The 18,312-nt window shown below is 37.2% G+C and overlaps 1 protein-coding gene across 8 annotated transcripts in view; it reads right to left on the reverse strand.

Moving 5' to 3' along the window:
• CTNND2 (catenin delta 2) overlaps positions 1-18,312 on the reverse strand; it is a 1,082,982-nt gene that overhangs the window by 16,330 nt on the left and 1,048,340 nt on the right. For all 8 annotated transcript variants that reach the window (XM_063451948.1, XM_063451945.1, XM_063451947.1 and 5 more), the window contains one exon: positions 11,263-11,389. In XM_063451948.1, the coding sequence (XP_063308018.1) occupies positions 11,263-11,389 (127 nt within the window). The remainder of the gene's footprint in view (positions 1-11,262; positions 11,390-18,312) is intronic.

Here is an 18,312-nt window from a genome sequence, read left to right on the forward strand (position 1 = left end):
GCGTCTCTGTATGTGTGTAGCTCTCCACGAGTGCGAGTGTGTGTGTAGCTCTCCGCAGGTGCGTGTAGCTTTCCACGAGTGTGTGTAGCTCTCCACGAGTTTGTGTGCGTGTAGTTCTCTGCGAGTGCGTGTGTGCGTGTAGCTCTCAGCGAGTGCGTGTGTGTGTGGCTGTCCGCGCGTGTGTGCGTGGCTGTCAGAGTGTGTTGAGATGCCCACATGTGTGTGTTTGTGGCGCTGTAGGGAAAACATATTACATGTACTAGAAACAGCTCTCTGGATATCCAACTATTAGTAGGACTATACAAAGGACAATAGATTATACAATGAGACTTTAAGATATCGTCCTCAGCAGTGGTTCCCAAACTAACAGGCGCCACAGAATGTTTCCCCCGGTGATTATAGCACCAGGAAACATTACTGCTGAACAGGGGCCCAGTCAAATGCCGCGATCCTTTAACATCTGTTAGACACCTGTAATGTTGGCCGGCTGGGAGGAAGTGACATTCTGTTCCATGGATTGCAGGATAAAACTTACAAGGGCTCTTCATATCTGAAGAGCCCGTGCAGCAGTTGCAGATTTATTTCACACATTTGCCCAAAGCCAACGGATCAATAAAATAAGAAGGTAGAGGTCTCTGTAAATACTGCCACTGTTGCCAGAAAACTGTGTAAATAAATTATCCCTCATTTTGGTTGCCCCCTAATAAACATTCTGTCACTTCCTCCAAGCACCATGCACAAGAGGAGCACAAGAGCTCCAGACCCCTCACTCCCACCAGCAGCGGCAGGACCAGGATGCCAAGCCACCCTCCTGGATACACAAGGTAAGCCAACAGGAAGGTGGCTGGAGATATTAAAAATATAACGTATGTGTGTTAGTGTCTGGGTGTACATCTGTATGTGTGTGTCAGGTTGTTCATCTCAGTATGCGTGTCAGGGTGTGCATATATGTGTGTGTACCTTTGTCAGTCTGCCTCTGTGTCAGTGTGTGTGCGTGTGTGTGTGCACACATCTGTGTGTCAGGATTTGCATCTGTGTGTGCATCTGTGTGTTTTTATGTCAGTGTGTGTATCTGTATCATGGTGTATGCATGTATCAATGTTTTTGTGTGTCAGGGTCCGTGAATATGACGGTGTATGCGTGTGTTAAGGTGTGTGTATGTGTTGGTGTGTATCTGTCGGTGTCTATATGAATTTGTGTATGTATGTATGTATGTGTGTGACAGTGTATGTGCATACATCCAAGGAGTCATACACCAGCACAACATACAAACATACTCCTGCAATCTAACACAAATATTACATTCAAACACACCCCTGCATTCAAGCTCCAAAAGGATATACAAACAAACCCCTCACTCAAACACAAATACTTCACACAAATGTACATCCGCATTTAAAAGTGAACATTACTTTAACCCCTTAAGGACGCAAGACGGTTCAGGACCGTCATCGACATTTTTCCCTTGCCGACCGACGACGGTCCTGAACCGTCCTAAATTTAAAATGTACTTACCCGATCGCCGTCGTTCCCCCGGCGGCGATCGGCGTTGCTCCCGGTGTGGGGAGACTGCCTGCAGCCCAGACAGGCCCCCCCTGGGCGGTTTAGGACCCCTGGGGCCATGTGATCGCCCAACAGGGCGACCACATGGTCAGAATAGGTGTCCTAGTCTCTGCCTGCAGGGGGACTGTCTGTGCTGACAGGCAGTCTCCCTGCCAGTGTAAAATCATAAAAAAATTTAAAGTGAAAGTTAATAAAAAAATATATATTATTATATATGTGTATATATATGATATATAGACATATATTATACCTATATAATATATGTCTATATATCATATATATAATGTCATGCTAAGTGTATTGTTATATTAATATGTACATATATTAATATAAAAATACACTTATAATTAATTTACACACGTATATATATAATATATATAATAACTATATATATATTGTATATATATATTATTATAAAATACGAATAATAAATAATTTAAATTAAATTAAAAAAATTAAAAATTATAATAAAAATTAAAAAAAATTATATATCTATACGAAATGTTATTCTAACTGTATTTTGATATTATTATATATATTTATATCAAAATACACTTAGAATGAAATTGTATATATATCTATGTATATATAAATAAATAAAAAGAATACGAACTATTCATATGTCCATATACAAAATTACATAAATAATTATATAAATATACACGTAGACTTCAAATATATAAATATGCACATATATTTAAATTCTACGTGCGTATTTATGTAATATTTTTACATAATTAAGTTATTTTATTGATTGCAATTTAAGGGACCTGCCTGCCAACCCAGGTCGAAAGTCCAGAGAATTTAATTTGCTAGCACTGTATTTTACCCTGTAACGATCTACGACACCCTAAAACCTGTACATGGGGGGTACTGTTTTACTCGGGAGACTTTGCTGAACACAAATATTAGTTATTCAAAACAGTAAAACATATCACAGCGATGATATTGTCAGTGAAAGTGACTTTTTTTGCATTTTTCACACATAAACAGCACGTTTACTGATGATATAATTGTTGTGATACATTTTCCAGTTTTGAAACACTAATATTTGTGTTCAGCAAAGTCTCCTGAGTATAACAGTACCCCCCATGTACAGGTTTTATAGCGTTTTTGAAAGTTACAGGGTCAAATATATGGGTCAAATATTTTTACATTGAAAATGGCCAGGTTGGTTACGTTGCCTTTGAGAGCGTATGGTAGCCCAGGAATGAGAATTACCCCCATGATGGCATACCATTTGCGAAAGAAGACAACCCAAGGTATTGCAAATGGGGTATGTCCAGTCTTTTTTAGTAACCACTTGGTCACAAACACTGGCCAAAATTAGCGTTCAATTTAGTTTTTTACTTTTTTCACACACAAACAAATATGAACGCTAACTTTGGCCAGTGTTTGCGACTAAGTGGCTACTAAAAAAGTCTGGACATACCCCATATTGAATACCCTGGGTTGTCTACTTTAAAAAAAAATATGTACATGTGGGGTGTTATTCAGCGATTTATGACAGATAATAGTGTTACAATGTCACTATTGATACATTTTAAAAATATATGTTTTGAAACCGCAATATCCTACTTGTACTTATAGCCCTATAACATGCAAAAAAATAGCAAAAAGCATGTAAACACTGGGTATTTTTAAACTCAGGACAAAATGTTGAATCTATTTAGCAGTTTTTTTCATTCGCTTTTGTAGATGAATAAAAGATTTTTCACATAAAAGTCAAAAAACATGTATTTTTTTCAAATTTTCATCATATTTTTTCATTTTTTTAAAATTAAATTACATGAGATTATATAAATAATGGTATGTAAAGAATGCCCCTTTTGTCCTGAAAAAAACAATATATAATTTGTATAGGAACAGTAAACGAGAGAGCGGAAAATTACAGCTAAACACAAACACCACAAAAGTGTAAAAAGATGCCTGGTCGCAAATGTACAACATCGCAAAAAAAGTCCAGTCCTTAAGGGGTTAAAACACACCTCTGCAATCAAGCGCAAACATTATAAACAAACACACCCCTGTATTTAAACACTAATACTATATACATGCACCCCTTCAAATACCAACACTGTACATTACACTATAGCACCAGTAAATGCTGCAGCGCTGTACCACCTAGAAATTTTGACTCGGGGTGCCTTGGAAAAATATTGAAATATTAAGGGCACCTTGAACCTAAAAAGTTTGGGAACCACTCGTCTAAAGCATAAGAACAAGACTTATTGACAAACTGTGTTCTCAAATTTTATAGTAGATATTTTTTTTTAAGGCTGTTTATCAGGAAACTCAATAATATAGTTAGTGAGGACACCATTAGAAAAATATGATCAAGTTATATTTTCCTCCAGAAATAAACATATGAAAAGGTTTCTACACAATAGCTTAGATAAGTAATCATTAATAACTGATTCATCCAATTTTGATTCGTATTTCTGAAAAATGTGCCTGAATCCAAAACTAACTGAAGCTTGCCATGGCCAAGCATGTTAGTTTTCTTTAGTAATTCTGAATTCCACTTGGCAGAAAAAAAAAGGCAATTTATGGGTAAAAAAGGTGATTAATGGGGCAGTGATTAAATATACTTTGCCGGTAATGGATGAATATATGAAAGTGTTAAAAAACTAAGAATGAAATGCATTTTTTGCCCATGTGTACCCCAGTAAAATTATCAGTATGTGAAATATGACCTCTAAGACTTGAGTATCACTGATACACTTCACATACAGAATATACTTTATGATACATGCAATTGTTTTTAAGTAAAATTACCATGGCATATCTTTCATATGTCATCTATTGTACCATTTGTATTAAACACAATATGAATAATAAAAAAAACAAAACATATAATATAAAAGATACATAAACCTGAAGAATTTTTTAGCAGAAAAAAATGCTCTCTCGGAAATATATAAATCAAACCTTGGTCTTGTGGTTAATATGTTGTCTCCATGCACCCATTCTCTTTAATATTTTTATTAGTGATAGTGCAGAAGGTCTTGATGGTAAGGTATGTCTTTTTGCTGATGATACAGAGATATGTAACAGGGTTGATGTTCCACGAGGAATAAGCCAAATAGCAAATTATTTAGATAAACTAGAAAAATGGTTGTTGCAGCTGACATTTAATGTGGATAAGTGCAAGATAAGTGCGTAAATACCCAAGGGCAGAGTACAGAATATTTGATAGAATCCTAACCTCAACTACCGAGGAAAGGGATTTAGGGGTAATTATTTCAGATGACTTAAAGGTAGGCAGACAATGTAATAGAGCAGCAGGAAATGCTAGCAGAATGCTTGGTTGTATAGGGAGAGGTATTAACAGTAGAAAGAGGGAAGTGCTCATGACTTGTTGACGCAGACTTGTTCGTTGATTCTCCTTTGGATCTTGATGTCACTATATTAGTCTTGTGACTCTGGACCTGTGCCCTACATACTCGTGGTAGCTGCACAATCCTACCCTTATACCCAATGTAAATTGTCATAATACAGACACTGACTCGAGTATAAGCCGAGTTGGGGTTTTTCAGCACAACAAATGTGCTGAAAAACTCGGCTTATACTCGAGTATATACGGTATATATATTGTTTTGCGTTTTCCTTTGGTTTCCTGTAAATATATATATCTCTTGATTTATCCTATTTATTTGTGTCTTGGCATTTATTTCTCTGCTGAATGGGTTCCCACATTTAAAGTGACAGTGCTGTTTCAGGGCAGCACCCCTTCATGTCATTACACTCTTTCTCTTGCTTGTTTTCTGTACAATCATACTTTAGTCTTTATTTATCAATTACATGATACATATAGTCTTGTGGACTATAACAAATTGAATAAGAGGTCACAAGGAAAAAACCTTTATCTTTGTCATTTGGCATTTTCATCATTCATTCTGCTCAGCTGCCTCTAAAATACTGTTTTCATTGGGACTATCTAACTCTGCATGGTACACAAATAAAAACAGCTATCAGTCATTTAATGGCAAGGGGTTTACAAGGCTAAATCTTTATCTAAGGGAAGTGATAAACTGGTGCAAGGATTTCTGCCGCCCTAGGCAAAGATCCATTTTGCTGCCCCCTCATGTCACTCACTCACTGACAGACACACACACACTCACTGACAGAACCCACTTACTGACAGACGTACACTCACTGACAGACATACACTCACTCACTGACAGACACACAACACTTACTGATAGACATACACTCACTCACTGACAGACACACAACACTTACTGATAGACATACACTCACTCACTGACAGACACACACACACACACACACACACAGAGGCACTCACTGACATACATACACTCACTCATTGACCGACAGACACACACGCTCACTGACATACATACACTCACTCACTGATAAACACACACAGACACTCACTGACAGACTTTCCCTCACTGACAGACACACACACACTCATTGACAGACATACACTCACTCACTGACAAACACACACAGGCAGACACTCACTGACAGACACACACGCAGACTAACAGTCAAACACACACGGACACTGTCAGTGAGTGTCTGTCTGTGTGTTTGACTGTCAGTGTCCGTGTGTGCTTGACTGTCAGTGTGCATGTGTGTCTGTCAGTGAGTGTCTGCCTCTGTGTGTTTGTCAGTGAGTGTATGTCTGTCAGTGAGTGTGCATGTATGTATGTTAGTGAGTGTCTGCCTGTGTGACTGTCATACATACACTCACTCACTGACAGACACACACACACACACACAGGCAGGCATTCACTGACAGACACCTGCACACACACTCACTGACAGACATACACTCACTGACAGATACACACGGGCAGACTATGCGTGTGTCTGTGTGTAGCTCTCCGCGAGTGTGCGTGTAGCTCTCCGCAGGTGCGGAGGGTCTAGTGTGGGGCAGCTCCTCACTCCTCCCTCCCGCCTGCTGTTTAGTATGCTGGGGCCAGAATGAAATCATATTCCAGCTCCCGGCATTACAGATGGCGCGCGAGGGAGAAGTGAGAGGCTGCAAGAACAGCCTTCCTTGCTGCCTGGCTTCTCTGTCACCCTCTCCTCAGGACAGTTCACCAACATTTTTTGGCAGAGTCGGCACCCCTGACTTGGCTTTCTTATCGATCTTGTGTATTTCTGGCTTCCTTGACCTTGGCTTTCCCTTGACCATTCTCTGTCTGTCAATGTATTAATCTGCCCATTCTACGGACCAGTTTATGTTCTGTCTATTTTTCTATTCTATGTAGATGTTACATAATTTTGCGTGTTGGATCACATTAGTAGTCGTGACACTATCATATCCCCCGTCTCGTCTTTCCTCCAAGCTATACATATTATGATCCTTTAACCTTTCCTGGTACGTTTTATCCTGCAATTCATAATCCAGTTTAGTAGCCCTTCTCTGAACTCTTTCCAAAGTATCAATATCCTTCTGGAGATACAGTCTCCAGTACTGCGTACAATACTCCAAGTGAGGTCTCACCAGTGTTCTGTACAATGGTATGAGCACTTCCCTTTCTAATGCTAATGCCTCTCCCTATACAACCAAGCATTCTGGTGGCATTTCCTGCTGCTCTATTACATTGTCTGCCTACCTTTAAGTCATCTGAAATAATTACCCCTAAATCCCTTTCCTTGACGTGGCAGGTGGGCATTCCTTCTAATGGCCATTGGAGTAACTAAATAACCTCCATTTGTTTAAACATATATAGGGATTTGGGAAAGAGTGCAGGTAACTTTTTTCTTTGGTTTTTACTGTATGTGTTGGGGCTGATGTGTACTATGATCATTGCTGCTGCCCAAGAGTAGTGGGAGTTTGAGCGCAGGATTTGTTTTTTGTATTTGTATTCACTTTTGTATCACACAAGTATGTTACAATGTTGCCGCCCATCCAATGTGTTCCCTATTAAGGGTTAATAAGTATGTAGGGTGTATATAAAAAATACCCCTCTTTGTCTCACTGGAGATATCTTTGCCAGAAGCTCAAGGAAGCAAGGTGAATGGTTAGTGTAGGACCCACCTAAGAGGTTTGCCTTGACATGGCAGTTATGCATTTCCCTTAATGGCCATTGGGGTAACTAAATAACCTCCATTTGTTTGAGTATACATTGGGATTGGGGAAAGAGCGCAGGTAACGTTTTTTTCTTTGTTTTTTACTGTATGTAATGGGTCTGATATGTACTGTGGTCATTGCTGCCGCCCAAGAGTAGTGGGAGTTTGAGTGCAGGATTTATCTTTACCAGATACTGTTTTAATAGCACAAGCTGCAGAATTAATGCCTTAAACACAGGCTTGTATCCAACAGGGATGTCATTATTTACACTGACTCATATGTGGTACACAATTTTGGTATTACTTGGAAACACTGAGGATTCATAGCTGCCAATGGAAATGGTATTTTTCATGCACAGTTAATAAATGATCTACTTGATACATTTCACAGTACTGACAGTACTGACAATGATATTTAAGGGAATTTATTTTGCTAATGCTTTAACCAAGCATGCTGCCTCACATGGTCCCTCCCACCCCTGTATTCCAATACCATGCACAAAACACAAGTCTCTATGACTATGATTCCTACCATGCTCCCACCACCTGAACTCTTTTTACAGACTTATGCACTTCTGGATGACCTTGCATTCTGGTTACACCATGGTCTTACCCATGGGCAAACAGCCCCGGGGCAGACAAGAAAAGAAAGAGTAAATATCCCTAAGGTGGCAGCACTTTTTTTTTTAAATGAATTTGGCCACAAAGGTAAAACGCAGACACAGTGACTCCGTAAGAAATCTAGGCCACATTGTAGAGATACAATTAAGCAGGTGCACCACCTGCACAAGAAATAATCCAAGTGGTGTTACACAAGAAAAACATGACCACCTCCCATATCTGAAAAACCTGTGCAGCAGTTGCAGATTTATTTCACACATATGCCCAAAGCCAACGGATCAATAAAATAAGAAGGTAGAGGTAAAATAAGGAGGTAAAATAAGAAGGTAAATACTGCCACTGTGGCCAGAAAACTGTGTAAATAAATTATCCCTCATTTTGGTTGCCCCCTTATAATTAACTGTGATAAAGGAACAACTTTCACCTCTGCAATCACGCAGAAGGCATGTTACATGTTTACTAGAGATTGAAAATGTCGCTACCATTCTCATTTATCAGGGCAAATAATAAGAATCAATCGAACCATAAAAAAGGAGTTCAGAAAAGGAACAGGTGGTACCTTTAGTAATTGGCTTGATTACCTTCCTGCAGTGTTAGCTGAAATCAGAATGACTTCCAATAAGAATACTGGTATCTCACCCTTTGATGTTTTAATAGAAAAACCTTTCACTACTCCATGGGCTTAAAGTAAGATATATCCTCTGATAAAAAAAAGGATATACCTGTATGAATTCACAACAGCAAGGTAAAAAAAATCAGAGAAGAGCGAACTGAGGAATGAAGACCCGGGCACAGCAACTTAAAGCCCACTTCTCTCAGATGTACTTGGACATTGATTCTGATATGTGCCAGCAGAACTGCCCTCATGTTTCTTTTCTCCCTTAGTCCTGGTGCACCTTTGCACACCCATCTCTACAACAACTTAAGCATGTTTTGCTGCCAAGTTGTCACACAATGTGACTTTAGCCAATCGACGAGAAATGGACAAAACGTTTGAATTTGAAATGTCTCCTGCTTTCCATATTGCATAAATGCATGATATCAAAAAGGAAAACAATGATAATCAATCATTATTAAAGTAATTTCTCCCACTTCCTATTTTTATTTTATTTTTGAAGGTGTGTTTTGCACAGTCATCGGCAGCATCACTCTTTTGTCTGTCCAAATGATCTTCCTGAATATATTTAGGTATCAAAATTTGGCAAGCCTAACAGTTATATGAAATAATTTCTGCCGGCCTGAAAAAAACAATATTCCTTGAAAGTGGATCAGAAGAACCACATTTTTTTTGTTTTGCCTAGTCTACAATATACATACAAAGTTTTAGGATCTTAATTTGTCTTTGGTAGTTCTTGAGGGATAAACTTGTTTATACCGAATCTGATATCAGATGCTTTAAACTGTTTAATGGAATATAAGCATAAGCATCATGTTTGTTCCCAACACCTCCCCTTATACTGTCCATGTAACTCTCTGCATAAGCAATAAAGGAAACAAAAACCCATGTCATACCAATTATAAATATTTAGAAATCAAACCTATGTAAAGAACTTAAAACGAACCATTGGGGATGAGTCTCTAACTGGTTCAAAATTATTAATCAGCATGCCAAGGTCAGAAGCAAAGTCTTCAAACTGGAAATATAATGATGTCTGTTGTCAACTGAGCCAGTCATATCTTTAAAGGACCACTCTAGGCACCCGGACCTCTTCAGCTTAATGAAGTGGTCTGGGTGCCAGGTCCTTCTAGGGTTAACCCATTTTTTCATAAACATAGCAGTTTCAAAGAAACTGCTATGTTTATGAATGGGTTAAGCCTTCCCCCTATGTCCTCTAGTGGCTGTCTCATTGACAGCCACTAGAGGCGCTTACGTGCTTCTCACTGTGATTTTCACAGTGAGAGCACGCCAGCGTCCATAGGAAAGCATTATGAATGCTTTCCTATGTGACCGGCTGAATGCGCGCGCAGCTCTTGCCGCGCGTGCGCATTCAGCCGACGGGGAGGAGAAGAGGAGGATCGGAGGAGGAGAGCAAGAGGAGATCTCTCCGCCCAGCGCTGGAAAAAGGTAAGATTTAACCCCTTTCCCTTTTCCAGAGCCGGGCGGGAGGGAGTCCCTGAGGGTGGGGGCACCCTCAGGGCACTCTAGTGCCAGGAAAACGAGTATGCTTTCCTGGCACTAGAGTGGTCCTTTAAGCTAAAATCACTTAAGTGCTACATATGATCTCATCAGTATTAAAAAAAATAAAAAATAAATTAATACATACATATCAAGCAGAAATGCATGTCTATATTATGCCTTGTAGACATGTTGTTTTCTACCTCAGGTGTTTTCACCTATTTCCTCAGGTGTTTTTCACCTATTTCCTCAGGTGTTTTCACCTAAGCTCATTTGAGCAGATTTTTTGCTATTGTTTCTCTTCACCTTACATTGTTACATTTATTTATTTATTACCTTATATCCTCACTGTAAATAACTGCAAAATATGTTTGCACTAATTATATAATAATAATAAAACTGATAATTGCTAAAACAAAAAAAAAACATTCTTATTTTTGAAGCTGGTAAAAATGAAATAGCATTACCTAAGGGCCAACACATATTGTATCTGCTTTGGATCAATAAGACGCAAGCAAAAATTGTACTGATGACAGGTAATTAAAGATACTCTCATAACACCGGGAAAGAAGCAGACAAAGTTAGAGGAAGCCTTATTGTTCTGGAAAAAAATGAACTGCCTATAGATAAGCTTAGGAAAAATTAATGAATCTATTAGTTGTTTTCATAAAGAAATAACAAGAACTGCTGATTTGCTGGATCGTACCTCAATAAATTAAAGCAACAATTTAATTATAAAAAAATATATATCTTTTCTTAAGTTTACCATCAACACTCCAAAACACTACATATGACACTTATATTAATTAAAATAGTCATTCAAATAACTTACTTATTATAAATAAACAATTAAAAAAACAACAACAACAATTCATAGGTAGCTTTGCTTAACACTATCATCATAGCATTACCTGACCGGTTATTAGGAGACATACGAACTGGAGATATGGAGGGTGTACGAGAGGAAGAGTACGGTCTTTGCCGGTCTCTTTCAATAGTCGATGAAGAGGCTACAAAATGATACTGTGACCATCCATCCTAAAAGACAACAAAATAATGGAATTATGTGAGTTATATCTAGAACATGTTGGCACATGATGTAAATAGGTTATTATAATAAAATAAAACTACATCAGGAAAAATTGATGGTAATTAGAACTCTATCTGGTAACTATGTTTTTTTTACACATTTTGTTGGAATGAGTATTGATTTTACTTTTTAGTTAATATGTTAAGGTTTATTCATTCTTTTGATATGAAATAAAGACTGGCTTGCAAAAGTAAGGTTAAAAAGTTGAAACAGAAAACCTTTTTTGGCTAACAATTCGTAATAAATCTGGCTTCTTGATTTCCTGATGACAACTATGAAGGCTTTTGTTTCAATTCTAAGTGTGTCAAGATGACTTGTCCTTGTTAATACCTAATGTTATGTTAATGAGATAAACGCCCACTGCATTTATTAAAGTCATTCCATGAATAAAAAAAATAAAAAAATGTTAAATGTCATATTTTATTCTCAGGGATTTAATCATGCATACATTATGAGAACATAGTTGTCAGGAAAATTGATAAATTGGTCTATAAATCAAATCAACATAAAATAATTTGTACAGTTACTTTTAGAAGCAATGTGACAAATATAGTACCATGTATTCAGCATTTTTAATGCTAAATACAATTATGTGGTGACATTTAGCTAAAGCAGAATCATATTTTGGCACAGTCTTTACCAACAAAACAGTATGCTGAAAAGGGCATTAAAAAAGTAATAACTAATTTGTCACTTGCTTTGCATTAAGTTAATATCACCATGCTATGGTTAAAAACAAATGCTAAATGCATATTTTGTTATATACAAAAGACTTGCATGAGCGAGTAATTTAAGAATGGGTTAATGTCATAAGATCAAACATTTTAAGCCCTATATAAAGTATGCATATATCGGGCTTAACTTTTTTAATCCAATATATATATATATATATATATATATGTATTTTCTATTTTTAGAGCCAAAACATTGCTTCAATAAAGTCTGCTCACAAATTGGACTTGGAGTGCATAGGGGTTTGTTTATTGATATACAGAGTTTGGCCAGTGCTGTATCTATCACAAGACAGCACTTGGGCAGCACTTTCCAATGGGGCGGCAAAATGCCTTGTTAGCCTAGTGAGAGACACATTTGCGCACACACAGTTTAAGTAAATATTTCAGCTTTTGTAATAAAAAAAAAACACAATCGCCCCTGACGTCACCTTGCAACTTACTGGCCACTCTCTGTCCCTGCTTGCTCATTAATGTTCGCGCAATCTGTAACAGTCTGTGACTGCGCGAATAACGAACTGTTGCCATGGCGAGCAAGCCGACCTCCCGCAAGAAGCCGAACGCACCCTTCATGTAACACCATGATGTTTGAAAGCCAAATGGACAGTTTGTGGTGTTTGGTAGCCAAATGCACCCTTCGTTCGGATTCTGAACAACACAAAGGCTCCATTCGGCTACCAAACACCACGGTTGTTCGGGTGCTTAAGGCTGCATTTGGAACTTCGGGGGCCTCCTTCCATTTAAGCCTGGTGTGGCACGGGCGGTGTGTGGAGAAGAAGGGGGATGCATACTGTCTGCATCGTGAAGCTCCGCCGAGCAGTGACAGGGAGAAACTGGGAAAAGCTGCAGTCTGTTATGTGTGTTTCTGTGCTGACCTGACATTGCAGAGTGGGTAAGTAAGTAAACAAAACAAAAAAACAACAATAAATCCCCATAATTATTTTTGGCACTGTTTAAAAAAACAAACACTTTATTCCTAAAACTTGTATTGTATAAGACTTTTGCAAAATTTTTCATTATTACTACTCAAAAAAAAGTGTCATTGTTTTTATTTAACCCTTTCAGGACCGCTGACGGTTCAGGACCGTCAGCGGTAAAACATGCGTTTGGACCGCTGACGGTCCTGAACCGTCATAACGGTCTGGGGCTACTTACCTGATCGCCGTCGGTCCCACGGCGGCGATCAGTGCTCCACCCGGTCCAGGGGGGTTGCCTGTCTGCCCGGGCAGTCCCCCCTCGGCAGATCAGGACCCTGCGGCCATGTGATCACTCGATCACATGACCGCAATAGGTGTCTGTGTATCTGCCTGCAGGGGGACTGTCTGTGCTGACAGGCAGTCTCCCTGCAAGTGAAAAATCAAAAAAATAAAGTTAAAAAAAAAAAGTGTAAAATCAGTGTAAAAAAAAAAAAAATAATATTTGTATATATATATATGATATATATACATGTATTATATCTATATATAATATATGTATATGTATCATATATATAATGTCATATTAAGTGTATTTTTATATTTATATATACGTATATTAATATAAAAATACACTTATATTTAAATTACACACGAATATATACAATATATATAATTGCTATATATATGGTATATATATATTATTATAAAATACAAATAATATGTTAATAAAAATAAATAACAAAAAATAAAAATAATTTTTAATAATTATAAAAAAATATTTATATATGCAATTTTATTCTAACAGTATTTTGATATATATATATATATATTTATATCAAAATATACTTAGAATGTAATGATATATATATATATGTATAAATAAATAAATAAAAACAATACGAAATATACATATGTCCATATACATAATTACATAAATAATTTCATAAATATACACGTAGACGTCAAATATATAAATATGTATATATATTAAAATTCTACATGTGTATTTATGTAATATTTTTACCTAATTAAGTAATTTTAATGATTGCAATTTGAGGGACCTGCCTGCCAACCCAGGCCGAAAGTCCAGATAATTTAATTTGCTAGCACTGTGTTTAACCCTGTAACTTTCTATGACACCCTAAAACCTGTACATGGGGGTACTGTTTTACTCAGGAGACTTCGCTGAACACAAATATTAGTGTTTCAAAACAGTAAAACATATCACAGCGATGATATTGTCAGTGAAAGTGAAGTTTTTTGCATTTTTCACACACAAACAGCACTTTCACTGAGGATATTATTGCTGTGATACATTTTACTGTTCTGATACACTAATATTTGTGTTCAGCGAAGTCTCCTGAGTATAACAGTACCCCACATGTAGAGGTTTTATAGTGTTTGTGAAAGTTACAGGGTCAAATATAAGGCTTGATTTTACTTTTTTTTTAATTGAAATTTGTCGGATTGGTTAGGTTGCCTTTGAGAGCGTATGGTAGCCAAGGAATGAGAATTAGCCCCATGATGGCATACCATTTGCAAAAGAAGACAACCCAAGGTATTGCAAATGGGGTATGTTCAGCCTTTTTTAGTAGCCACTTAGTCACAAACACCGGCCAAAGTTAGCGTTTTTTGCATTTTTAACACACAAACAAATATAAATGCTAACTTTGGCCAGTGTTTGTGACTAAGTGGCTACTAAAAAAAACTGGACATACCCAATTTTGAATACCCTGGGTTGTCTACTTTAAAAAAATATGTACATGTTAGGTGTGTTTCAGGGATTTATGACAGATAACGGTGTTACAAGGTCACTATTGATACATTTAAAATATATATATATTGAAACAGCAATTTCCTACTTGTATTTATAGGCCTATAACTTGCAAAAAAAAGCAATAAAGCATGTAAACACTGGGTGTTTTTAAACTCGGGACAAAATTTTGAATCTATTTAGCAGTTTTTTTCATTAGCTTTTGTAGATAAGTAAAAGATTTTTCAAGTAAAAGTCCAAAAACATGTTTTTTTTTAATTTTTCACCATATTTTATTATTTTTTTTAAATACAATATTGGACATAATACAAATAATGGTATGTAAAGAAAGCCCCTTTTGTCCTGAAAAAAACAATATATAACTTGTATGGGAACCGTAAATGAGAGAGCGGAAAATTACAGCTAAACACAAACACCACAAAAGTGTTAAAACTGCTCTGGTCCTTAACGTACAAACATCGCAAAAACAGGCCGGTCCTGAAGGGGTTAAAGGGTAAATTGTAGACATGTGCACCAGTGAAATGTTTGTTTCGTACAAATTTCATAGTGAATAAAGTGAATAAAAATTTCATTTGTCAATCCTGGATTTCATCTGTAAACCATTCGTTTTTAGGACGAAATTCGGTAAAAAAAAAATCGTTTTTCCATTAGGATGAAAATAGCACTGCGCATGAAAAAAAAAAAGCAAGGAGGGAGCTGGCAGCGCTATTAGCTCACTCCTTGTAATAAACATTATCCATTCCAAATCACCCCCCTAAACCCCCCTCACATTAACATATGTAGGTCACTCTGACCCCCATATTAATAAAAGGGACGTTAAATCCATCACCTTTGCATTACCATTTTGTTTTGTTTCATTTATTTAATAGACTCTGTGCTGCAGGGGAATTAACCCCCACAGCACAGAGAAATAACAGTGTGCATGCGCGAAAAAAAACCTATGGGGGTCACTATGACCCCAATATTAATAAAAGGGAGGTTAAATCCTTCCGCATGCCCCTCCTCGCGGTATGCCGCGAGTAGCGGCATGTAGTCTAAACAGCGAGCAGCCACTGGCTGCTTGCTGTCATTTAAAACTACTAGTGACTGGGCAGCTGTTGCTGCCCAGTCGCTAGTGCAATAAGGGGGGATCTGGCATAGGTTAAATCCTCCTGCATGCCCCCACCTGTGCCAGATCCCCTCGTGTAGTATGGGCATGTCGCTGGCTGCTCACTGTCATTTAAAACTACTAGTGACTGGGCAGCTATAAAAAGCAAAATGTGCAAAATAATAACAATTTTCCAATCATAAGAGTAAACATAAGTACACACACAAATTGATATATTGTCTTGTTACATGTCTAATTACAATATATATTGGCCATGGGTAAGCACTATACAAAATTCTCATAGTGAGACTGAAAACGTGTCTTTAATTCTTTTGATACAATAAAGTTAATAGATCAAATTATACTGGGGAACTCTCCATCTTTGTCTGAGTTGCATCAACTATGACTTCTGGTTAAGTGTGGCCCATTTGCTACTGAACTTGGAAATAACTGCCTGCTTTAATAGACATGTTTTTGCTTTCCTTTTAAGGATTGGTACAGTAATCCTCTACCCCTTGGTGATGGCTATATTGTTGCTACAGTACGCATGACCAGATGTTTGGTCATTTAAAAGAAATCTTATTAGAAATGTTATAATTGCCCTTATTGGTTGTCTGACCTGCTCTCCCTAATGGCTCTTTCAGGAGGCAATTATGCATACTCTTAGAGATATCATAGGATCAGAGGATTGAGTCCACAGATTTCCACTACCCCTTATACAGGTTCCATTTTGTCTCCAGTCTTCAGCACTTTCACCCATCCATTTCTCAGCTGTAATCTTACCCCAGGCTTAAAATCCCCTATCACGACCAGCTTCACATCTCTTCTCTCTCCATGACTATACATCCTCTCTGAAGCCCAGCTCCACCGACCTTCTCTCGACCCAGTCCTTAAAATCCTCTACAGGTCAGCTGCTTCAGATATTCAAAATAGTGACTGGAGCTCTGGAAACGGAAACGTCCTTCCTTCCTCTTCAACATAATTTCAGGCTCATGCTGTGTGATACTGGGGCCTCGGGCTCAGCCTGAATCACCCACAAACATGAACCGCAGGGGCAGGGAAAGCATGGCAAGCTTTACTACAATCTTAGTGGAGAATTTATTTTTTTATGAAACAGCAAAAACTTCCAGTTAAAGTCTGCACTAAAAAGTAGTATATCGTAATTGTAGATCCCCTATGCTGGGAAGCATATCTATTTCCCCTTTTATTTGTTTATTTTTATTATTATTATTTAGGTTAATAGTATTGTCTGCAGCTATTACATGTTCTATCCAATAGATTTCACAATAAGATTACATTTGGTGATTTAAGTTAAATTATAGGTGGAACTATAGGATTTATTTGCTTAACTCGCCACTTCGGTGACTTAAGTCCAAATTGTTATGTTTAAGCAAATGTAGCTGATTTTATAAACATTGTCATTCACCTTTCCATTCATTACAAGTTGAAGTTTAGCTAATATACTAATATGTTTCAAATTCCATGGGTGGACTTAAATAACTCAGCTTTTTAAAATGTCATCAGCTGCCTTTCATAAGGGAGCGTAATAGGGCTATAGTTACAACATTTTAAGACTGCAATTGTGCCATGATGTAATTGCATACACATATACATATATATAAAATATTCCCTGGCTTTCTCGAATTGAGCTCACACAGGTTTCCGTTAGACGTAAGCCAGAAGTTTCAGGTTTGTGATGATTTCATGTATTTAACAGTGCTCTTCATAGGAAGAGGAGCTATTTGTTAAATATCCTACATTCTCGTTGGTCTAAGTCCTGGGCCAAATTGGCCCTTGGTAAATAAATCCCTGCATTTTTAAGAAGCTAAAAACCAGCGAGACATAATTACAAGAAAGATTATTTAGAAACCAAGTTTGTCAAAATTTCCTTTTCAATCATGCAGATAATAAATATGACAATTAATACAGATAATGCCTAGTAGAGCTAGTAATAATGTACTGGTTTAAACAAATATTTTTTATCAATCTTGAGACTGGGGTGCACAGAGCAGAACAACACAGTTGTTGATAGCTGCTTGTACCATTCAGAAATAAAGCAAAATTATACTTACACTATCCTTGCTTGTCTTAAAAACATATTTAAATGTATTATCACCATTTTACTTTACTTCTTACTAGTCTGTCTTATTGCTGATATTAAACTGGAGTAGAACACCAGGGTTTGTTGTTTGCCACAATTATTGTGTTAAACATGCAGGCTTTAACATAATAAAACAAATTAGCAAACAAATGCAATAGTTAAAATTCTTTCTTTAGAGATATATGGCAAAAACATTAAAATGCAATTAATTACAATGTATTCAAAAGCTATTAGTTCTAAACATTTAAAGAAATGTTTAAG

Source organism: Pelobates fuscus, chromosome 4 (genome assembly GCF_036172605.1).
Source record: "Pelobates fuscus isolate aPelFus1 chromosome 4, aPelFus1.pri, whole genome shotgun sequence".
Classification (NCBI taxonomy): domain Eukaryota; kingdom Metazoa; phylum Chordata; class Amphibia; order Anura; family Pelobatidae; genus Pelobates; species Pelobates fuscus.